Here is a 24554-nt window from a genome sequence, read left to right as displayed (position 1 = left end):
GTTTTTAAAAAAGTATTTTAAAGCTTTTGCTTTTAAATACTTTTATTAAAGTATTTAATACTTTAATAAAAGTATTAAAAAGCTTTTGCTTTTTAATATATTTTTTAAAATATATTAAAATATATTTTAATATTTTAAAGTATTTTAAAGCTAAAGCTGTGTTTGTGGACTAGAAGGTTAATTAGCCTCAATCATTGCACCAATGTCCTCCCGGGAACTTCTGAGACAGGCTAAACTTTGCCAAGGACCAAAGGTTGTGGACCTCTAGTCATTTGTTTTATCTGAATACTTTTAAAACATGAAACTTCTTATACAACGCATTTGGGAACGCTGGGGTTTAGAACAAGTTAGACCCTAAGTTTTTAGTCCTAGTGCCCTTTTCCTTTGATAGAGCAGTTCTTCTTGACAAAATTTGTTTTCGATCTTTATTCACCGTATGAACAGATTCACTAAAAAAAACGGTATTTTGTTTTGGTTTGGTGGGCTTTAGCTACATAGCTCCAAGTGTTTTGGTGGTAATTGTCCTAAGTCTTTTGAATTACTCCTTTTGAAAGAGAGCAGATGTTAGGGGGAAAAAAAAAATCGGTGTCTACCCTGAAAGCCTGTGGTACCAAATGGCAGTGTGATTTACTGGAAGGTAGCCTGAAGGGGTGGGATGGGAAGGGACAGGAGAAGAAAAAAGAGAAAGAGAGGGAGATGGGACAGGAAGGGCGGAAGGGGATGAGAGAGAGGTTCGGAGCAGACAGAGAGGCTGGTTGAACTTCTTAATGCTCTCTGTTAGTCTACCCTCTGTGCTCCCATTGCCATCACCAAGTACAGGGTTAAGCTCAACTCAAAAAGAGCAGTCGGGTCCCTGGTTCTCCTCTGCCTCTAACTGTGCCTCCCTCGGGTCCATTTTTCACACGGCCTCTAGAATGATGATGTCCAACACAAAGGGCTGGTGAGGTCTATTTCCTGCCTCAATTCCTCACCATTCACCACATCCCTGCTACTGCCACTTGGCTGAGAAGTGCCCAAGGACCAAACTTGATGAGAATCACTGGCAAGTGTCAAGGAGCCTGAGCGGTTGAGGGGTGAGGGTGACTTTTGATTGCCCTGGAGTCTGTGGCCTCCGCTCCCTGTGGGCATCCCAGCTTCTTAGAGGGTTGCCCTCCAAGGAGGGGACACCTTGACTCTACACATCTTCCTCTGAAGGGACCCGGTGTCCCGTGAATAGCTGGACAGGCTGAGAACTTGGCCTCTAAGGAAGAAAGTTGGAGAGGAAATGCCACTGGCTTTTGTTTCTTCCTGGCTCATCTCAAAGTCTTTAAGCAGATACATGTTCTGTATCACCATTTACAACGGAAATTTTGCAGTCCGTCTCATTTATAACTAAGAGGAAAGCAGGGTTCCTGCTGCAAGGTGCTAGCTAATGCTCTGCCAGGAATATTTAGAACAGCCAATTATTATTTATCAATAGATCATTGTGGTTTTCCTAACTGTGTTCACTATGTGAAAACATGTACTGTTTGGACCGTCCCACAGGAGAGTGGTCTTTTCCAAGGACGGCTCGTGCCCTCCCTCTACCCCTCCCCACCCTCACATCACAGAACACTTCTGCTCTGCTGTCTGCTTGATTTCGCTGAAGGTGGCCTGGGCTTTTTCTTTTATGGTATCCAAGTCCATGTTCTGGAGATTCTGTATCTGCCCAAGAATCGAATCTTTATCTTCTTCCTCTTCTTGATCTTCATTTACCATTTTCCGGAGATCTTCAGGTAAATCCACATCGTCTCCAGCCATCTGGATTTGATTCTCATCCATTTCACTCTACGTGAAAAACAGAGATAGATAAATAACTCTAAACTTACCCTACTAACTCACTAACTAAATAAATTTTAAAAGCAGCAGGAAAAGGTCTGCAGAGAATGAATGAAGTGAGTGGCACGCTTGGCCTTGCAGCACAGCCTGGTCCTGGCGGCAGTAGTGGAGGCTCCTGTTGGGAGGTCCTTCCTTTAAGGCACCTTGGGTCGATCGGAACCTTCCAGCATGGTGGTTCTCCATGCGTGGTCCCCGGACAAGCGGCATTAGCGTCATCTAGAGCCTGTTAGAAAACTACGAATTCTTGGGCCCCATCCCAGACCCACTGAATCAGAAACTCTTGAGGTGGAGTCATCTGGATTTTTTTTTTTTTTTTTTTTTTTTTTAGACGGTATCTCACTCTGTTGCCCAGGTTGGAATGCAGTCACGTGATCTTGGCTCATTGCAACCTCTGCCTCTTTGGTTCAAACAATTCTCCTGCCTCAGCCTCCCTAGTGGCTGGGATTATACGCATGCGTCACCATACTCCGGTATTTTTTTGTATTTTTAGTAGAGACAGGGTTTTGCCATGTTGGCCAGGCTGGTCTCGAGTTCCTGACCTCAGGTGATTCACCCACCTCAGCCTCCCAAAGTGCTGGGATTACAGGTGTGAGCCACCACTCCCAGCCCTATCTGGAATTTTAAGAAGCTCTTTCTCTCTGTGATGCTGAGACATACAAAAGCTGGAGCATTACACCCCAACTCTGCCTAAAGGCAGCTTTGCAAATTTGCAGACTCTATCAGCCCCATGCCAAGTCTCATGCACCTGGTTGACCCCATTCTAAAGGATAGGGTTTCAGTTTACAGGGACTAGACAGTGTGCTTTAATTCACTCATCACATCTTAGAGGCAACTTTGGCTTAATCATTGCCCTTTCCTCCCTTCCACTAGACAGGGAGCCCCTCATGGGCTCATGTCAGATTCAACCCTCCACCCTTAGCACCTGGACTGGAGTCTGGCACCCTGCACACGCACATTAAGTGAATCATCGAGGGCGTGGCCCCCACTCAGCATGCTGGCAGTCTAGCCTTCAGTGTTGCTGATACTCTCACATGTGGCTTGCACATTTCATTTTGTGATTCTAGGAGTGTCTGCTCTAGAATTTCTTAATACGTGCTGCCTGGTCTTTAAGAATCCTTTATTTTTATTTTTATTTATTTTAATTCTTCTGACAGGGTCTCTCTCTTTTACCCAGGCTGGAGTGCAATGGTGCAATATCGGCTCATTGCAACCTTGACCTCCTGGGCTCAAGCAATCCTCCCACCTCAGCCTCCCAAGTAGCTGGGACTACAGGTGGGCACCCCCATGCTTAGCTGAGATTCTTTTACCACTTAACGCTGTAGAGCCCCTTGTTCTGTAAGGAGAGAAGAGTCTAAAGAAAAACATCCTCTGGGAAAGGTTAACAGTAGCTTACATCCCCAGATGGCTGCTGTCAGATTTTTTGGAGATCAGGTTGTAACATGAGGTGACCTGGGTTTTAGGGAAACAGAAGATTAAACAGAGTGTCAGAAAAGCTAATGAGAAGAAAGATCTATGTGAGAGCCACCTGAATATGTTGTGACCAGCCTTGAATTTGTTACCAAAGCTCATGAAGAATCATATTAAAAATTATGATCTTAGTCAATCAGACTACGTTTTTTTGTTTGTTTGTTTTTGTTTTTTGTTTTTTTTAAGATGGACTCTTGCACTGTTGGCCAGGCTGGAGTGCAATGGCGCGATCTCGGCTCACTGCAATCTCCGCCTCCTGGGTTCAAGCAATTCTCCTGCCTCAGCCTCCCGAGTAGCTGGGACTACAGACTCGCGCCATCACACACAGCTAATTTTTTTTTGTATTTTTAGTAGAGACTGGGGGTTCACCAGGTTGGCCAGGATAGTCTTGATCTCCTGACCTCATTATCTGCCTGCCTCAGCCTCCCAAAGTGCTGGGATTATAGGCATAAGCCACTGTGCCCGGCCCAGACTACACTGTTTTAAGAAAGATTTCTGTGCCTGTTGACTTCTGAGGTGGATTTAAAGACAGCGCCTAAAGTGTGATCTGAATTCCCCTCATCTGGGTGCTGCGTAGGAATGATCGGAAAGAAACATCATTTGTTTCTAAGTCCAAATGGCCCACTAGGGTAACCTGTCAACTCCATTCTTCATCCGTAAAGTGGGTTGGAGGGTTGGAGGGACCAGATGGCTGAAGACTTTTCCAGGTCTAACTCTCTGTGGCTCCCATACTTGGAGAGGCTGAAGCCCAGCTGCCTTTCCCCTGGGCTGTCTTCTTCGATTCGGTTCCCTGCGCAGAGTGACACAGGGATCTGGCTCAAGAAATAGCTTGAGAAGCAGATTTCTGATGCAGGGGGAACCAATGCTTTTGAGAAGGGCAGTCCTCGCCCAGCCCCTCCCTGGAGGACAGTCCCACTCTGCGCCAGCCTCTGGAGAGAAGTGAAGCCTCTCCCTGCTCTTGGCCAGGGCCTTGGGCCCTCCAAGTACTTAACGGATTAATTAGTTCCTGGTCGAACTGTTGTGTGATTAATTAGTTAGTTAATCCCTAGGGGCTCCCAGCCAATCGTGCTGCTTTCCTTGCTGTTCGTCTTCTGGGCCTTTTTGCAGGAAGGAGAGGAAAAGCACAAGGCAGCCGGCTCATTCTCGGTTCACGCCAATGTGGGACATCTGCCCTCTCTATGCATCCGGAAATCAAATGCAAGTGACTTGAAGATACATTCCTGGGAATTCTGGCCCCTTCCCTTGGATTGGTAGAAAGATCTTCAGGCATGTCACCATCAGGTTTGAACCAGGTCAGGGTAACTGCTGTGGGCCTGCAGGGATGGGCAGCTAGAGGGGCCAGAGGAAAGTGAGCCATCCAGCCAAGGTGATAAAACACCTAACATCCCAGGACTTTGGGAGGCCGAGGTGGGTGGATCATGAGGTCAAGAGATCAAGACCATCCTGGTCAACATGGCGAAACCCCATCTCTACTAAAAATACAAAAAATTAGCTGGGCATGGTGGCGCATGCCTGTAATCCCAGCTACTCAGGAGGCTGAGGCAGGAGAATTGCCTGAACCCAGGAGGCGGAGGTTGCAGTGAGCCGAGATCGCGCCGTTGCACTCCAGCCTGGGTAACAAGAGCGAAACTCCGTCTCAAAAAAAAAAAAAAACCAAAAAACAAAACAAAAAAACCACCTAACAAGCTCTAGAGGGCTCACGGGATGGTGCTCGCCTGCCTCCCATTCCCAGGGAGACCTCATCGAGGCCACCCTCCGTGGCTCTGCTGTGCTTGAAGCAGCTTCGGAATGGTTTCCTCCTTCAGGGGTGATTCTGAGGTTTGTTTTATCCTCGTGCCTCCTGCTCAGGGAAGGGAGAGCAGTGCAATTCTACGTTGCCTTACGGAGAGGATCTTGATTGCCCTAACTTTTACCAAAGCGGTTCTCAAAGTGGGTTCTCCAGGCCAGCAGCGTCAGCATCTTTTGGGACCTTGCTGGAGATGCACATGCTGAGACCCTACTCACACCCACTGATTCAGAAAACCAGAGTGCGGGCCTCGCAGCCTGCGATTTAACTATTCCTCCTGGTGATTCTGGGGCTTGCTGAAGTTTGAGAACCACTGCTCTACATTTCTTGAAGACAGGGACTGTAGCTTACTCATCTTTCTATCTCGTAACCCAGCAAAGTATCTGGCATGTAGATACAGACAATTAAATGTTTACTGAATAACCGAGCATGGTGGCTCATGCCTGTAATCCCAGCTCTCTGGGAAGCCAAGGCAGGCAGATCACCAGAGGTCAGGAGTTCAAGACCAGCCTGGCCAACATGGTGAAACCCTGTCTCTACAAAAAAAGATACAAAAAATTAGTAGGGCGTGGTGGCGCACATCTATAGTCCCAGCTACTCAGGAGGCTGAGGCAGGAGAATCGCCTGAACCCGGGAGGTGGAAGTTGCCGTGAGCCAAGATTGCGCCACTGCACTCCAGCCTGGGCAAATGAGAGAGACTCTGTCTCAAAATATAAACAAACAAACAGATAAATAAAAATTTTAAAAATTAAAATACATGTTTACTGAATGATTCAGTGAATGTATTGTCAGGGACAATAGCCTTAATAATACGTAAGTTCGTAGGTGCTATTTGGTGTAAAGAGCTCCGTTTTCACAGCTCTCAGTTTATACTCCCATTGCAGCATTGCAGCCTAAATTGCCCGAGTGAGAAAAGCAGCTCCGCCGTCACAGGCTGTGTGACCTGGGCCACTCTGCACAGCTGCCCTGAACTTTGTTTCCTTGTCTGTATATGGAGAATTGCATTATTTGCTTTAGAGCTGTGGAGGGTTAATTAGATGGTAACTGAATTATTTAGAATCTGTTAAGCACTCACCCAGCAGTAGCTATTCATAAAAATCACACCCTTCAGAAGGGGGACAGCAGAATTTGCTGTGAGCAATCTTGCACATGGGGTTGGCCCTGATAATCGGGAGGCCATGCCGTCCTGGGACCTTACCTCTGACCTAGCAATGACTCTTGCCTTCACCCAGAGGCTTGGTTTTCCTACAAAGCCAGGCTGAGTCATTTCCTCTTTAGCACTAGGTCCTCCACTCCATGAGAAAGCTACCCAGCCAGCCCTAGCTCCCCTTACCTCTTGTCAGGCCCACCCCTAAATTTTATGGGTGGCAGAGCAGGAGCGCCGATAGAATTTGCTGGCTCACAACCTGGCCCTCTTTTTTCTCCAGTTCCTGGCTCCAGCCCTCACTGGGAGAGGCCTTGGGACCTTGGGAGCACGGCCCCTCCCTCATGCCTCAGGCCTAGTGTGCATGGCCGCTCTCAGGAGCACAGATCTGGGAAGGCTCTGGAATGTACTTAGACTCTTAGGGTCCCAAACAGCTGGAGCATGGACTACAGGAGGAGTGTTCGCTCTGCCCTGGCTAGGCCCTTTGGCCCACAGACTCCTCACCCCATGTGAAAGAGTGTGGCTAGGAGAGACCAAGAGAGCCCTCTAAAACATGGGCAGCAGGACAGCGGCCTCAGATGTCCAGGTCCAAAAGCAGCACTGGGTGCAGTCAATGACTATGGTCACAGAGTCCTGCACTCACGTCAATCTAGAAGGACAATGCTACCGGCCCTCCAGCAGCAGCATGGCTGCCTCAGGAGATGATTCTAGTATTGAAACCGATCGCTCTGGGCTGTGGCCTGTGCCACTGACACCTTATAACTAAAGGTAGGACAATCAGACAAGGCTGGTGAGTTGCTAGAGGAGAAAATGAAGCCCTCTGGAACCGAATGTGTCTGTAGCATCATCAGCTCTGGATCCTAACTGACTGAGCTAGCCCGAGACCTAGAACTGGCTAAGTATTCAAGTGTCTCCTTTGTAAAAAGCTGACGCCTATTCAGACCATTCTCCTGCTGAGGCGGCCTAGGAGAATGAAAGATTGTGGGATTGGGAGTTAGACACGGGTTCAGGTCCCAGATCTGTCATTCACCAATGCATGACCTTGGGCGAGTCAACAGATATTTCCGATGTCCGATGGGAGGGCCACTTAGAGGATTGTTGAGCAGATTGAATGAGACATGTTGTGAAACAGGCTCGCAAGCGTCTCAGCTCTGGACAAATGGTAGCGGTGGTTATGAATATTTTAGAGGAAAGAGGGCAGCTCTGTGTCAAGATCCCTGCTGAAAGGATCCCTGGGATAAAGAAGGCATGGACAGCGAAAGAGACGGTGGGAGAGTATCGGCCCTTGAGAGAAAGATCCGGGACAGAGCAAGCAATTAAGGAGCATAAATGGGATTGACACAGTGGACACAGCAGCCTTGTTTCCTCCCTTGCTAATGAACCACCCTGCTGACAGGACCTTGTCTGCAATTCAAACAATGAATGTCTTGTCCACACGTTCTGCTGCCCATTGACAAATCTTGGGTTGGGGAGACCAGGAATATTTGGACACAGTTCACACTTCAAGGAAAAGAAGTAATGGCTCATTACAACCCCCAAATACAAGTGCAGTTACGGCCAGTGTGAATCAGCATCACCGTGGGCCGGAAGCGTCTCCAGGGAGGGAGGGGAGGCTCAGGGATGACAGCCGTGGCGTGAATGAATGAATGAGTGAGCCAGCACATAATTAGGGGACTTATAGGCTATACTTTGTTCTGAGAGGCTCTGTTTCAGAGATCTTCTCATTTATAGAAATCTTATCAATTTGGGATATTGTCTAACGCAGTTAAGAACTAATTATCTTTATGGCAGCTGATGAGAATTCATTTTAATCTCTTGTTTTTAAACCAGACTTATCTTTATGGCTGGTGCAGAATGCCCCATTATTTAAATAGCTCCATATCCTACCACTGTCATTTCCTGTGACTGATGCCTGACCTTTCACCAAGGGATAAACATGACCTTGACTTTCAAGACTTGCCACTTCCTAGACCTGGAGAAACTGGTCTTCTCTTTTACCAGACTTGAGATACCATGACAAATTATCTTAGGTGGTTGTATCTTCAAAAATCTGAGTATTCTCCACTTGTCAGAGTCTAGCTAGCCAAGCGTGGTGTATAAGCAGATTCCAGTGTGATTGATACTAGGTAGACTGGATTTGGGTTTTGGTTTATTCGCTTCTCGTTGTCCACAGGATACCCACATCTAGAAGAATGGATTTCTTTCATGTGGAGGAGTTCATGTAGCATGATATTTGCATAATTGTGAAGATCATGTAATTGAGCAGTCAGGTACCTGGTCTTCCTTCACAAGCTACTCTCACTGTTCTGGTTTTGAGCGAGGCTGCTGCCCTCAGAAGCTAGTGTGTGACTAGTGTGGAGGCCCCGGACTGGGCATGCTGGCTGCTCCTTCTGCTGCACGCTGCTGTTGCTTTTCCCTCTTTAGCTACGTAAAGAGCCTTCAGCACTCCCAGAGTAGGACAGATGGTGTGGATTTGTCTTTTTGAAGAACAGGCATCAGTTTTCACTTTGATTGAAAGTGTGCATGTGTCAGGAGCTACATGGAATGAGAATTTCTAGATCCCAGCTGCGTACATCTCAAACCTCTTTCCCTTATGAAGACATTCCACAAGGACTCAAGAAGCTCCTAGAGGCCACTATTCAAGCCGCTCATTAACAGATGTGGAAGGTGAGGTCCCGAGAGGCAAAGATTCTTGCAAAAATGTCATTCTGCTCGTCAGGGGTTGAGAGCCCAGCACAGCTGCCAGAAGGGTCTAGCAAGAGAACGTGGCCTGTGGGCTCAGGTTGGCTTGCAGTGGAATCTTGCTCTGCCATTTACTGGCTGTGTGACCTTTGAAAGTCACATTTCCTCTCTGAGCTGGTGCTCTCATCTGTAAAGGCGAGGTGATACCTACCTACCTTACAGGGCACTTGTGAAGAGGACGTGAGAAAGATGGTGTGGCCAAGCAACACGTCTTGAAACCCTGCTTCACTAGGATCCAGTGACTCCTTCTTCCCACCCCCGTGCTCCCTGTAGACATGTAGCACATTGCGCTTTCAAGGGCGTGAGTAGGAGGAGCGAACCAAACTGGGGCAGGGCGAGGAGGGGAAGGAAGAGATGGCGGCTGATGGGGCTGCTGATGGCTTCCCCGCCGCCCGGCCACCAGAAACAGCTGCTCAGAAAGCAGGAGGTTTCGGTATCTCAGACCCTGCTGGCCAGCCCCAAGGGCTCCTCATCTGAAGGGGTCTGTTAAGGGAAGGTTCACACAGTCATCTTTGTTATTTTTTTTAAGAGGAAATTTTAAATTCAATTGTTAATTGAACTTTCAGTGTGACACATTTAAGGGTAACTCTGTTGAGTTTCTCCTATGTGCATCTTTATTCGAAATGAACGATGCCCTTAATACAGCAGACAAACACCAGGTGTAACTAAATCATATAGCTCAGCAGGGGTCACAACATTATTTTTCAATGACTAACCTAGATTGACAATTCTGTTAATAGGATTAGGGTTCATTGTGGAACTGTTTTCTCTTATTAATTTAGCTTGACTTACATATACATTTTAAATTGGCCGGGGAGAGAAACGCATTTGCTTCTAGAAAGAATCTTGTGGCTTTATTTAAAAACATATTACTTCCTCTACTTGAAGAAATACGGTGGTTTAATCATAAAACAAGGAAAACCTTGTGTTTTATACAAAACTAGAGTGCCAAATCTGGACTTGTTCTTTTCCTGAAATTGTAAATTGTATTTTAATATGACTCTAATGGCATATAAATTCTTTCTGCTGTTTTTGACACTTTCTTCTTTGGGCATTTTTCCTTTTTTTTTTTTTGAGACACAGTCTTGCTCTGTTGCCAGGTACCAGGCTGGAGTGCAGTGGTGCAATCTTGGCTCACTGCAACCTCCGCCTCCCACGTTCGAGCAATTCTCCTGCCTCAGCCTCCTGAGTAGCTGGGACTATAGGCGCGCAGTACCATACCCAGCTAATCTTTGGTATTTTTTAGTAGAGACGGGGTTTCACCATGTTGGCCAGGACGGTCTCAATCTCTTGACCTTGTGATCTGCCCACTTTGGCCTCCCAAAGTGCTGGTATTACAGGCGTGAGCCACCGCGCCCAGCCAGGGCATTTTTCTTTCTTTTCTTTTTCCCCAATAATATCCATTTACTCAGCAATCAGTGTGTGTGTGTGTGTGTGTGTGTGTGTGTGTGTGTGTGTAATTTTCTATGTCTCAGCCACCTTGCTGGGCACTGAGCACAGAGATTAAAAAGTCAGCTCCTTTTTTTAAAGAGCACACAGTAGGTGCAGATATTTAGGGTCATAAGATGATGTAGGAGACATGAACTCAAGATATATGGAAACATGGGGAAGGATGACCAAAGCCAGAATTAGGCAGCGGGAGGGAGATCATGGAAGGCCCTAGAAGAAGTGGCACTGACTGGAGTCTTGCAGAAAGGAAAGGCCGCAGCGAGCAGGGAATGGAGCAGGAGGAGGCAGGGAGTAGCAGCGAGAGGTGAGGCCATTTCATGGCATACAGGACCAGGGGTTCGGATTTTATTCTAAAAGTCATAGTAGGCCTTTTTTTAAAAAACAGGTAAGAAACAGGATCAGATTTGCATTTTAGAAACCTCAGGTTTGAGGGGGACAAGACTCCAAGTAGAAAAGCTACGATGAACTGAGAACTATTCAGGAGTGAATGAAGATGACTTGGCGATTTCCTGGCTGTGGCTGGAGCAGAGAGGGAAGGGGCAACAGTGACCTCTGGTAGCCAGCCTGGGACAGCGGCTTGTTGGGAGAGCCAGCCACAGAAGTGGAGCCTACAGGAGGAGCTGGTTTAGGGGGAGAATGAGCAAGCGAGTTTTGGATATGAGCTGGTTCAAGCTGTGAAGTCCCTAGGCAAAGGTAGCTGCAGTTGTGAAATTTCGGGAAAAGATGTGGTCTGGAGGTATAGATACGAGAATCATCAGCATGTGGGTGGTAGTGGAAAGCTACAGTGAGGTGCAGCCCTCGAGGACAATGTCAGGCTCCAGGGAGAAGAAGAACCAGCCAAGGGGGCACCCTGGAACAGCCCACAATCTGGAGGCAGACAGAGAAGGATAATTCATGAACAAGAAGCAGTACGAGCACAAGAACCAGACGGTGATGTCTGCAAGCTGAGGAGAGAGAGGGCTTTAAGAGGAAGCCATCACCAATGCTAAAAGAAACAAAGAGGCCCCAGGAGAAATTAAGGGAACCACCCACTGTACTTAGACAGACACTGGACATCTGGAAGAAGAAGGTTTCCACAGAGCAGTGAGAACTAGCCGTTTAAGGGAAGATACTTAAAAAGCCATGTTCACTCAGAAAGTGCTGTTTGCTTATTTTAGATGGGAGAAATTTGACCTCCTTTATCCAGGAGAGGCCAATCAAGAAGGAGAAACTGAAGATACAAGATCCAGAATAATTAGTGGTGTGCAATCCAAATCTAACATGAGCATCATGGATGACTTCAGGCATTTTAAGTCCTCTGATGACCTATAATTGGACAACCAAAGGAAATCGACGTAGTCTGGACATGCATACGTGAACGTTGTCGTGATTGATACAGATACATATACATACTTCCTGCAGATTACTTCAATGTGATTACCGCGCTTATTAGATTACTTATCTGATTACTGAAATTAACAAGCGTCATCAAAAGACATTGGTACAACAAATAGTATTGTCGCTAACAATTAATAAACTTGAGACCCAAGACCTTTGACTGTTTATCTAGAGGGCTAAGGCCTATGTTGCTCCTTTTCAAAGAGTCTACATTTGCTTTTCCCTGTCAGCAATAGAGTGAAACCCTTTTTCATAGGAAACACCAGCCAAATAATTTCTTTAGAAAATACAGTTCTAATTCCAAAATGTGACATAGTTATCCTCATTAGACCTGACAGCTCCCGGGAAGACATTTTCTCAAATCTGCTCCCCGTCGGGCCTTGGTCAGGGGAAGGGTCTAGAACTGAATCCTGCTGTTATGTAACCACCGTGGCGGTGACCCTGGAGAATTGTGAATGAGGTACCCAGGGGGTCATCCCTCATTAGCTGGAGGACGTGTTAAATTCGTCCAATTCCCTGTGGGCTGTTAATACTATTACTACGAATGCTTACCCAATATGGGCTTTAGAAGATGGCACAGGCTAAGCATTCTGCAACCTGGCAGGGAGGGAAAGGTTACTGGTGCCCACTAGAGTCCCAGTGACCCCTGCTTTCTGGCTTGTGCTGTTTTCTTTGTTAGACGGCGTGTTCAGTTCTAAAGTCTACCAACCAGGAATCTGATGCCCAGTTTCGAGGGGGTATGGGGCGAAGTGGGCAGGAAAAGTACTGGATGAAGAGTAAGGAGGTTTGCTTGAGTCTCCATTGGTCACAGGAAGCTTTGTGACCTTCGGCGAGTCCCTAAATTTACATGATCCTTATGGTTATGTGTTGAGTGCACACGTATGCTATGTGCTTTTCTGAATGTAAAAAATAAGTCTACTGAAAAGAGAAACAGCACCCAGACACTGGTGTCAAGGAGCCAAAGTAGTGGGATCACCCAGGAGCCTGAACCTGTTCTAGGAAAGGAACTTAGAGGGCTGGAGGGAAGGGACGGTTGGCATGTTCCTCAGATGACCCTGGAAGCTTAGCCCCATGGAGGGGACTCACAAGGACGTGGGAATCGCTTGCTCTGTTTCCCACCGAATACAGCGGTTCCTTTGGTTCAGCCCGCAGTCGGCCCTCCCCTGGCCAAGTAAGAGCAGGCACTGGCAGGCCTGCCTCTCCTCTGCTTCCCTCCAGCTCTTTGGACAAAGCACCACGCCTTGGACTTCTCAATCTCAGCTCCTACTGACCCAGATGCGCACTGTCTGGCGTTCCAGGGCCTCCTTGCTCCTCAATGCAGCAGCTAAGAGACAAAACCCTACACCTTGCTTTCCCACTGTGTTTTTCTGATGCTTAGGTACCTGCAGTTCAATAACCACCACAGCCAAGCCACTGGGTAAGTTGGCTGAATTCAGTCTTAGAATAAAAAGCATGGCATTGGAGGCCTGGGACATGATTCTGCCCCCATAGGCTTCATTTATTCAGTCCTCTCCTCTCCAGGCTGAAGGTTCCAATTCCTTCAGCTCGCCCTCGATTGCTGCCGTTTCAGAATCTCTCTCCAGTCTGGTCACCGCGGAGACAGCGGAAACTCGGCTGTTTGCGAGCTCCCTCTCCTGTTACGCCAAGGGAGGAGAGAAAACACACAATCTGGTCCTTAATAACAAAATAATGGACTTTTTTTTTTTTCTTTTCGTTGCTTTTTGTTGTGTTGTTTTCGTTTAGTTTTATTTCCCCCCTATCCAATGACTTATCAAGACTTTTTTTTTTTAAGACACCTGTAGAAATTGGCTTCTGCCCCGCCCTGGTCCTGCCACCACCCACAGCCCGGGTTCTGCCTCCCGCAGGTGCCGGTGGCCGCGGCGCTGGGAACACCAGGGGGCGCCCGCGTCGAGGATTCGGGGCCCGAGCTGGCGGCCGCTGCGCCCTCCGCGCTCCAGCCCGGATCTGGGTTGGACGCGAGCAGCTGTTCTGCGTAGCCTGGGCAGACGTTAGCCTGGGAAACGTGTCTGTCCCCGGAGCCTCTGTCTCTCTCGCCGCATGGGCCATCCAAGTCTCCCCGCACCCAGAGCCTCATCAGTCGGGGGCACACGGGTGGGAGGGTAACGTGTGACCAATGACGGCGCGGGAGGCAGAGGAGGCTCGCAAGGGTGGGGCTGGCTTGCAAGCGCAGGGCGCTGCACGGAGGTAGGGGAAGTTAGCCACAGCTGGTGATAACTGGACGAAGTGGAATACGATCCGGCTGATTTTTAAAGTGTTTATTTTATTTTTTAAACTGCCCCTTGCAGAGCACTGGCTGACTCATAGGCAGTATATCCACAGTAGCCGATTTTTCTGACCGTACAGTTTCATTAGGTGCTATTTTTATGGCTAGCTACACGGGATTAGAATTTCCATGTGTTTTACAAAAAGCAGGCAATCGTATGATTCCTATTTGTAGTATTTTCCACGCCATAGGTACCGTTTTGAAACATTGGGTGTAGAACCCATTGTTACAAATGCAGCCAAATATAAAAACGTCCTTGGAGAAGGAGGTCCCCACCTGGAAGTAAACTGCAGTGAACGACGGTGCATAGAATGCTTTGGAGTGAAATTCTCACGTTTGTTTGGATTGTATTTGGAATGCAGACAGCTACTTGCAGGTCTAGGGTCAAACCATTAGACGACACAGGAGAAAGAAGATGCTCCATATTTTTTTTAAGCCATGCAGAATTCCAGACTGCCCTAAAATTTGGGGGAACAGCTCAGATATTAAGAGTAGAAAGCACAAATGCCGGAAAGCATGAGTCCAAGCTGCAGCTGGTAGGGATTGGTGGCTGCCGGCACTGTAAGTTTTATTAAAACTACTGGCCACGAAGCCAGTCTGCAGCCAAAATGTCCAGCCGAAACGAGCTGCCCAGCAAGCTGCCGCAGTTACAGAATCTGATCAAGCGAGACCTACCAGCCACCATCTAGGAGTTTTTACAGCAGTATAATCACTACAAATCCAATGTGGAGATTTTCAAAATGCAGCCAGATAAACCCAGCAAAGAACTAGCAGAGCTTGTGATATTTATGGCACAGATGAGTCACTGCTACCCAGAGTATCTAAGTAATTTTCCTCAAGAAATGCAAGATCTTCTCTCTTGCCATCATACCATATTGGATCCAGATCTTCGAATGACATTTTGGAGAGTTTTGATCTTGCTGAGAAATAAGAATCTCATCACTCCATCAAGCCCACTTGAGCTTTTCTTTGAACTTCTACTCTGCCATAAGCTTCTGCGAAAGACTTTATACACACATAACGCGACTGACATCAAGAATATAAAGCAGAACACAAGAACAATAAAGTGAATGCAGTATTACAAAATTTCATGTACACCGTATTAAGAGATAGCAATGCAACTGTAGCCAAGATGTCTCCAGATGTGATGATTGAACGCTACAGAGGAACATCTGGAATGATGCCAAAACTGTCAGTGTTATCACAACTGCATGTTTCGCTAAGGTCACCAAGATATTAGCTGCTGCTTTGACATTCTTTCTTGGGAAAGATGAAGATGAAAACAGAATAGTGACTCCGAATCTGAGGATGACAGATCAACAGCAGGAAACCTGCTAGTACAATATGCTACAGGGAAGAAAAGTTCCAAAAACAAGAAAAAGTTGGAAAAGGCAATGAAAGTGCTCAAGAAACAAAAGAAGAAGAAAAAAACCAGAGGTGTTTAACTTTTCAGCCATTCACTTGATTCATGATCACCAAGATTTTGCAGAAAAACTAAAGCAGCTTGAGTGCTGCTGCAAGGAGAGGTTTGAAGTGAAGATGCTTGTGAACCTCATCTCCTGATTGGTGGGAATTCAAGAGCTCTTCCCCTTCAATTTCTCTCCCTTTCTGCAAAGGTTTCTGCAGCCCTGCCAAAGAGAAGTAGCAAAGATCCTTCCGTTTGCTGTACAAGCCTCTCATCACCCCAGAGATTATTCAATCATTGCTTATGACCGTGGCCAACAATTTTGTGACCAAGAACTCTGGAGAAGTCATGACAATAGGAATCGATGCTATAAAACAGATAACAACTCAGTGTCCTCTGGCCATGACTAAAGGACTTCTCTAAGACCTGGCTCAGTATAAAACACGTAAGGATAAGAATGTAATGATGTCTGCTAGAAGTTTGATTCAGCTCTTCCGAACACTGAATCCTCAGATGCTTCAGAAGAAATTCCGGGGTAAGCCTACAAGGCCTCCATAGAAGCAAGAGTACAAGAATATGGAGAAGCGGATGCTAAAGATTATATTCCAGGAGCAGAAGTTCTGGAAGTTGAGAAAGAAGAGAATGCTGGAGATGATGAAGATGGATGGGGACGTACCAGTCTCCACGAGGAGGAGGATGCCGATGGCAAATGGTTGATGTGCAACACTCTTCTGATGAAGAACAGCAAGAAATTTCCAAGAAGCTGGACAGCATGTCCACGGAGGAGCAGAAGGGCAGAGCTACAGCCATCAACACCAGTCGAGCTTTAACTCAGGAAGACTTCCAGAAAATCCGCATGGCCCAAATGAGAAAAGAACTTGACACCGGCCCTGGGAAATTCCAGAAGAGGAAATATATTGAAATAGACAGTGATGAAGAGCCCAGGGGCAAATTACTTTCTCTTTGGGACACTGAATGCCTTCATTAAAAGCCGAAGTCTGACAAAGAGACAAGACTACCAACTGCAATAACTGGAAAGACAGATCGAAAAGAATTTGTGAGGAAGAAAACCAAAATGAATCCATTTTCCAGTTCAACAAATAAAGAGAAGAAAAAGCAGAAGAGCTTTATGAGGATGCGGTATAGCCACGTCCAGTTAAAAAGCAAGCTTTCCTTCCGAGAAAAAGTTGGTGCTGCGAGATACACTTTTGAAAAAGAGAAAAAGAATAAAGTAACTTCCCAGCGAGTTTTCCCTTCCAAGAAGAAAGCTAAGTTTGTGTCATTACTTTGAAAACTGGTAAATTAAGCGTGTTCGTTTACATTAAAAAGTCAGGAAGCACCGTATTGTGAAAACTGCGGAAACGGGGCAGCAATTTGGTGTTTTTATTCTGGAGGCGGCTAATGGTGGGAATGTTAATGCGAATAGCCGTGGTAGTGTCAAAGCGTTTCATTTATCATTCATGCAAAGAAAGTATTGAGTGCCTATTAATTGTCACTGTAAATACAAAATGAATGAGCCATCACCCCTTAACTCAAGGCATCGACAGCTCAGTTGTGGGGGTGGACACACATATGAGTATTTACAGCGCAGTGCAAACAGCCCTCTACTAGAGGTAGGTCCATATTTCTATGAGGTCACTGAGGCCTTATGGACTAACTCTGTAGGGATAAGAATTATGTATTCTCGTAAAACAAAGCAGGACAATGTTACAGAGTAAGAGATTCTTACTTGTACATAGGCTTACCTGCTGAAAAAAGGCCCCTGCAGTACAGATTTGGGGTGCATAATTTAGCTCTTTTAGTCAATCCAAAAGATGTAAATGACCCCCTCTTTTTTTTTTTTTTTTTTGAATGCCATGTAAAGCGCTTTTGGTTAAGACTTCACTTTTACAATTGCCCTCAGTGTAAACAGTACCTTTGGAATGTATTTAGTTCATCATTTGAGCTGCCTTCATCCTGGTTTCTTTGGCCTTCCTTCACCCTGTAATATTTTCAGCCCACTCTTTACCTTGTCTCAATAAAAAGTTTCTAATGCCATATAGGAAAAAAAAAAAAAAAAAAAAAGAACAAATGCCTTGAGGAGAGGGGAACTCTGTGCAAGTCGTTTTGTTAACCAATTGCTCTTCCTCATGGTTGTGGGGCCTGAGTTCCAATCCTGATTGTCCTAGGACATGAGGCTTATTGCAAAGCAGCTTAACTCTGCTGGGCTGCAGCTTCCTAGATGTAAAACAAGGCAGTGGTATGAGATTCTGAGATGAGCTTTACGGTCTCTTTCACGGTCTATGGAAGAAATCAAGTGAGGTCTCAAATGCATTATGCATTTAAAACAGCTATAGAAAAGGGGGTATATGAACATCGGTAAGCCATGAACTGAAAGATGCTGGTGGGCTCTACTGTTAATTTATCAACATCCTTCATGTCTGCCCCTCCCGCTAGCTGGGTTAGGGAGCGGTAGCCTATTCAGGTATAGTCACAATCATTCTCTAGGGAGGATCCTGATTTGTGCATTTCATGGCTATAATTCCTTCCTCTTTCCATAGTTTCTGTCGGAAAGGCTCTTGCTTCAAAGGATAGCCTGGCACAGAGATTTGAGAATTATTTTTCTCAGAAGACCACTTAAACCTTACTGCTAAGCCTAAGGGTGTCCACCCCTGAGGCTCCGGAAGCAACTCTGCTGATTCACCATTAGTGGAGACAAAGATCAAAGGTTCAGTGCCTTGAGGCTCAGGAACCTCCAGTTGCTGCATTGATTACACATCTAAGGACTGGCAGTCCTCAAGACCCCTGGTTCTTATTATCAGGAAGTCAGACTTTTGTGCCCAGAGATCAAAATGTCAATAATAAGAGCTCTACTGTCAGGCACTGTACTAGGTTCTTTGTATTATATTATCTCAGACAAGGATCTTATGAAGTTAGCAGCTATAGCTCTCATTTTATAGATAAGGATACTGAGGCTCAGATTTTTTTCTTTATTGCTGCTGCACAAATTAAGAGAGTTAAATACTTTTTAAAAAGCATATGATATTGCATCACGGCGCCACAACTGAACCCCAATTCTCTCTAGATCCCTACAGAAGAATAACAGTTGTCAAAAATAAATCTTTAGAAGCCCCAGCATTATGGATGATGCACACCCAGCCGATCATTGTGTGTGTGTGCATGTGTGTGTGTGCGTGTGCATGCGTGCGTGTGTGTGTGTGTGTGAAATTTTTGCTTCATCCCAACCAGATTGGTGGTGCTTTAATCAGATGGACCCAAGAGCAGAGGCCAGGGACTTTAGTGCAGCAGCAAGAATCTGACTCAAGTTTCCCGCCTAGCAGGAGGCCACATTGCTAAAGAGAGCCAGTGACATCCAGGGAGTTTCAGGAAATTCACCAGACAATGAAAGTGGCAAGGACGGTGTTTAGAAGTCCTTCACTCTTCCAAAATGCAAGCCCACTGAGGAAAAGTTATTAAACCTGAATTGCGGGTGGAATAGGAAAAGCAAGCCATTCTTTTGCAAGTTCATTGCTTGTGAATGAAATGAGCTTACATTTTAGTATGGGGTTTCCTTCCCTTAGAAAAAAACAGAACCCAGCTTCCTTGGGCACCTTAGGGATCCATGTTTCCCATGTTGAAGTCTTTGGTGATTTCATCAGTGACTTTGCAGAGACAGTGGACTCTCCCTTGTTTAGTGCTTTTGGTTTCTAAAATCAGCCTTTTCTGGGATCTGCTGGGGATCCATGGAAGGAATTGGTTTAGCAGCATTTTCTAAACCACCTGGACTTGGAGGTGGCTCTCATAGATGGGATCATGCCCTTGGAGAGATCTTCTCCTTTGCTTCTCCAGATGGAAGATGTTCTTTAAGGGATGATGTATCTTTGGACTATGAAGCTGAATAACCAACCCAGAAGGTGAAGGTGGAGTCATTTAGCCCAGGATCTTGCCTGTACCAGGCAAAGCACAGTGCCTGGTACCTCGAAAGAGCTCAACCAATGTCAGCTATAATTATTGTTCCCACTGTGTATTTACATAGAGAAGTTCTAGAATCTTTAGGAACATTTACATTAAAAGGTCATCTATAGGTATTCATTCCATTTTTTTTTTTTTTTTTAGCAACAGTGGTAGTTCATAGAGATTAAGTTAAAAACTGGAATCAAGTTTTTATGAACTCCTAGTTCAGTGCTCTTTTCACTATATCAAACATCTCAGTTACAATTAGGATAAATGTGTGTGTGTATCCATATATATATCCTTTGCAGATAATTAAGCATGACTTCCCACTTTTTATTAATTAAGAAATGATTCAATGTTTGCTGTGCTCAGAGTGTCTTACCTTTGGGAGTCTATATTTTTCTCTGAGATGAACTCTGAGGCATGCCCTCTCTGCCTTTTTCTGTGTAAATGCAGCATCTCTTTCCATCCTAAAAGTTAAAGAAAAAAGGATCAGAAAGACACAGAGAGCTAAGGACATTTCCACCTGTTGGATACAATGAGCTCCAAATCTCTCTTCAAAGAATCAGTATGTTCAGTTCTTTGTTCTCCATTTTAAAGTTGAACTTCCCTGTAATTTCAGTAAACAACCTTCTCCACCAGTTCTAGTCAGTAGTTCACATCTTTTCCCCTCATTATCTGTTCTGTCCTGACTCACCCTGATCACCTGCTTTGACCTAAGTCACCCCTAGTTACCTGCTCTAAGTCACCTTTAGTTACCTGTTCTCTAACTATCCTTCCCACCAAGCTGCTCACCCCACCACTCTGGCTAATACTCCTGCTCCCTTTAAAATAGCCAATCAGAATTAGCGTAGACTGTGTAGTCTAACTCCAGCCAATAGAAGAACAACACAGCAGTAAACGCTACATGTATCAAGGACAAGAACCCCTTTCCTTCCCCTGCTCATGTGTTCACTCACCATTGCTCCATCTGTGAGCTGCACCTTTCTACAGAAATAAATTGCCTTGTTGAGAAAATTTATATTCAAGTGCTACTTCTTCGCAGCACCAAAAATTTCCATATAACATGACCCGTGCTCAGAGCCAGACACCGGGTTCCACCTTCTGAGATGCCACTGCCAGAAGCCATCTGGGAAATATGAGATTTTTTTTTCCGGGTCCCCAAATATCTGCCTCTCTGTTTGTCACTCTACTGTCATTATTCTCAGTACATACCCCAAAGTCCCAAAGACAATTTGGTTCTAGGGATCTCCTTATGAAGTGAACTCTGAGAGAGGCAGGGTGATTATTCTTAACATGGAGTTACCCATGGACTGTTCAGCCAAGGACCAGAAGCCTCAGAATCACCTGATGCACTTAGGACAAATGCAGCTTCCTGCGCCTGATCCTAGCCCTACTGCATCAGAATCCCTGGGTGCAGGGGAGGGTAAGGTACATTTTTAGCAAGCTCCCTGAGTGGTTCTTCCACAAACTAAAATAGAGCCATAGTGTCCAGAACCAGGCAGATCTTTGAAGACCATTGGTGTTGAGGGATATAATATAAACCTGTCTCCCTTCATTGTTACCCTCTCCAGATCCCAATTTAGGCATGGTATTTCCTTCACGGTTTGGAAGGAGGTAGCCCCAAACCAGGTAGGGTCTGTTTCCAGAATGCCAGACTGGGGTCCTGCTCTGTGGATGATCTAACTGGACTCCTGATTACGCTGGTTGGAAATGAACGTTCTTGCTAATGATGATCCAGACAAAAGCAGACGCTTTTAGGGATGTCTGCAAAGCTCACAAGCACCAACACCCTTCCCTGCTACCCACAAGAGTGCTGAATTTATATCCACGGCCCTGCCCTCTGGCTATACTGAGTTAGACCAAGCTCCGTAAATGAAATCTCCTTTGAAGATTTGGGATGGGTACTAAGAATGACAGATACTTACAGTGTAGCTGGCACTGTCACAGATGAACTTGGTAGCCTTTGGCTATCATTTTCCACTAACCATGTATTTCTGGTTGCTAAGGAAGAACGAAGCAGCCATGCCCAGAAGAAGCAACGGCAAGAGATGGGGGCGGAGTGCTCGTGGCCTCTCAACAGCCTCTGCTTCCTGGGTTAGGCCCAGGTGAGGCCTGATGGGAATTGTAGTCATGGATATCCGGCGAACTATCTTTGCATAAAGCGTCTGCTTAAAACAAATCCCCTGTTTTCATTTTCAGGTGAAAACTGGTTTCTATGTCTTGACTCTGAGTTGGGAAATCATCTTAACCATTACACAAAAAGCTGAGTGTTAAGCAAGGATCTGCAGCAAATGATTAGGTTAAATTACTGATTGTAGGCCCTGGGCTTAGGGGCTCTTCCAACTCATTTCCATCCATAGAATGTCAGGTCTGGAATGGGCATGAGAGAGCATCAGGTTCAACCTTCAAGTTTTGGAGACGGACAGCGAATAAAGTGACCTGTCCAGGAGATTAGCGACCTGTGGCATGGGCAAGCAGCAGACCTTTTCTCCCCACATTTCGTTATAAAAACTTCCAAACATACAGAAAAGTTGGAAGAATTTGGGTATCAAATCCATCTAGACTCTACAATTTGCCTCTCACTGTATGTTTTCTCACATTTATTCTTCTCTTTATCCACTTTTTACTTTTTCAAAGTTGCAGAAATCAATGAACACTTTCCCACAAACCCTTCAATATACGCATCATTAACGAGCGTGACATGTTTGTTTACAGTTTCTCTTCTTGTGAAGCAAAATTTGTATCCAATACAATGCACAAAACTCTTCAGAGCACCATTCAATGATTCCCCAAAATGCACACACCTGTGTAACCCAAAACCCTCTCAAGATAGAAAACATTACTCGCACCTGGGAAAATTCCCCCATCCCCATTCCTGATCAAAGCTTACCCCCTAGCCCTAGAGGCAACCGCCACGCCTTTTCTACCATAGATTGGTTTTGCCTGTCCTAGGCATACAGTTCATCTTTGTGAAAGGCTTCTTTCACTCATCATAAAATACTTTTGAGATTTATCCATGTTGTTTTCTGTATTAGTAGTTGGTTCCTTTTCATTGCTGAATAGTAGGTATCCTGTTGTTTGCACAAATACAATCGCGGTTCGTGTAGTCATCTTTCTGTTAATAAACACCTGAATCGTTTCCCATTTGGGTCTACAGTGAGTAAAGCTGCTATGAATATTATTCTAGCTTTTTTCTATGGACATGTATTTTAATTTCTACTAGGTAAACAAGCATGGAATTTGCTGGGTTCTAGTGTAACTTACTGGGATATGTTTAGTTTTATAAGAAACAGCAAGACCTACCTCCAAAGCGTTTGTACTAGTTTATGTCTCAACAATTGAAACAAGAATTCTAGTGGTTTCACATTTTGGTCAACATCTAATATTTTTGGTCTTTTCGATTTTAGCCATTCTGGTATTTATGAAGTGGTACTTTACTGTGATTTTAATTTTTTCCATTTTCAAGACAACTAATTAGGCAGCTTTTTGTGTAATTTCAAGTAAGATTTTCATGTGCTAATTGGCCATGTATCTATCTTTCTGAGGTATTTGTTCAAATCTTTTGCTAACTTTTTATTTGCTTTTATTTTTGAGTTATAGGAGTTCTTCATATTTCCTAGATCCCAATCCTTTTTCGGATATATTTTCCGAATATATTCTCTCAGTCTGGCTTGCCCATTTAGTTTCTCAATGGCATCTTTTAACGAATAAAAGTTTTAAACTTAGAGTTGAATTGATCATTTAGTAACTTTATGGTCATTGATATCGTCATTGCCAATCTGGGTCATGATAAAAGAAATCTTCACCTACTTGCAAGTTGCAAAGATATTCTACTTTTTTTTTTCTAAAAGCTTTATAATTTTGGCTTTTATGTTTATGTGTGTGATGCATAGCAAAATAATTTTCGTGTATAGTGTTAAGTAGGGGTCAAAGCTCAGTGTTTCTCGATTGTTTAGCACCGTTTGTTAGAAAGACTTTCCGTTCCCAGTCTGATTATTTTGGCGCCTTTGTTGAAAATCAAATAACTATAAACCCCATTGATTCATTTGTTGGATCAATGCGATGCAGAGTTAGATTCCAGTCCTGCAGAGCCAGGCTACAAATCACACAGAAAACCAGTTGCTCCATTTACCATCACATGCAGCTTGTTAGTCTCCCCCTCACCAAGTAAAGTGTAAATTTCTGCAGAAGAAAAGCCAAGTCTTTCATTTCAGTATATTCCTCACAGTGCTCTGCTTATACTTGGGGTCCAAACAGTTACTGAATAAAACAAAGGTCATAGTCAAGTTACAAATGGTATTGTAGAAATTGTTGAACCATAACTAAGGCAAAGAAGCATTTTAATATAATTGAGAAAATGGAGGGATAAACGACTATTGTTTTATTTCCTTTCTGGAGTCTATTTATGATTAGACCTCCTTCAATACTAATGTAACCAGTAACACACACACACACACACACACACACACACACACACACACACAAATTGAACACAGATGGAAAATAAAAATGAATGTGCATTGTTAAATAGAGTGCATTGCTAAATAGTTTTTTGTTTATACATCGTATAGTCTGTGTCCCCAGTTCTTAAAATAATGAGGATGGGTTTAGGAGGCTTTTATTTGCTAACATTAATTTTAATTATTTAATATGCTATACTGTTTGGAGCTATCCCTGCGTTTATCTTGTGATGAATTATTTTTAATGCTTACTACATGTTGCATTTGAGGTGATGAAACTCCTGAAAATTCAAACAATGGACTGAAGAATCATCCTTCTTTATCACAGGGAAGCTGACTGCCCCATCGTCCTGCCACTGTTTCTTAAATTGAGTGACTACCTAAATATAGAATATTCTCGCACACACATATGCAAAAAACTGAGTAGCTGACAACTCAGTCTACTGATTGACTGTACAATTTGGTCATTTTGAGCTTTGATCTGTTCAGATATAAAATTAAGGAAAACTAGGACATTAGTTAATCAGATAGATGCCTTATCTGCAATCGGATCTACTGCTTGGACATAGTAAATGATATTTCACATGATCACAACTGTAGTCTACATTTCTGACTGTTTTCATTAGCCTACCTGATCTGAGAATGTT

General features: G+C 44.8%; 1 protein-coding gene and 1 pseudogene across 1 annotated transcript in view; one reads left to right on the top strand and one right to left on the bottom strand.

Annotated features, from left to right (window-relative positions):
- Nucleotides 1-212: 212 nt before the first annotated feature.
- Nucleotides 213-24554, bottom strand: part of CPLX4 (complexin 4) — a 35582-nt gene continuing 11240 nt past the window's right edge. The window contains exons 2-3 of the mRNA XM_003926030.3: nt 19827-19914; nt 213-1806 (exon numbers count right to left, since the gene is read on the bottom strand). Of these exons, the coding sequence (XP_003926079.1) occupies nt 1579-1806; nt 19827-19914 (316 nt within the window). The 3' untranslated portion in view covers nt 213-1578. The remainder of the gene's footprint in view (nt 1807-19826; nt 19915-24554) is intronic.
- LOC101045965 (protein SDA1 homolog pseudogene) lies at nt 14715-16746 on the top strand (annotated as a pseudogene).

This window comes from Saimiri boliviensis, chromosome 13 (assembly GCF_048565385.1).
Source record: "Saimiri boliviensis isolate mSaiBol1 chromosome 13, mSaiBol1.pri, whole genome shotgun sequence".
NCBI lineage: Eukaryota > Metazoa > Chordata > Mammalia > Primates > Cebidae > Saimiri > Saimiri boliviensis.
The sequence above is the reverse complement of the archived record's forward strand: the minus strand, read 5'-3'. Positions and strand labels throughout refer to the sequence as shown.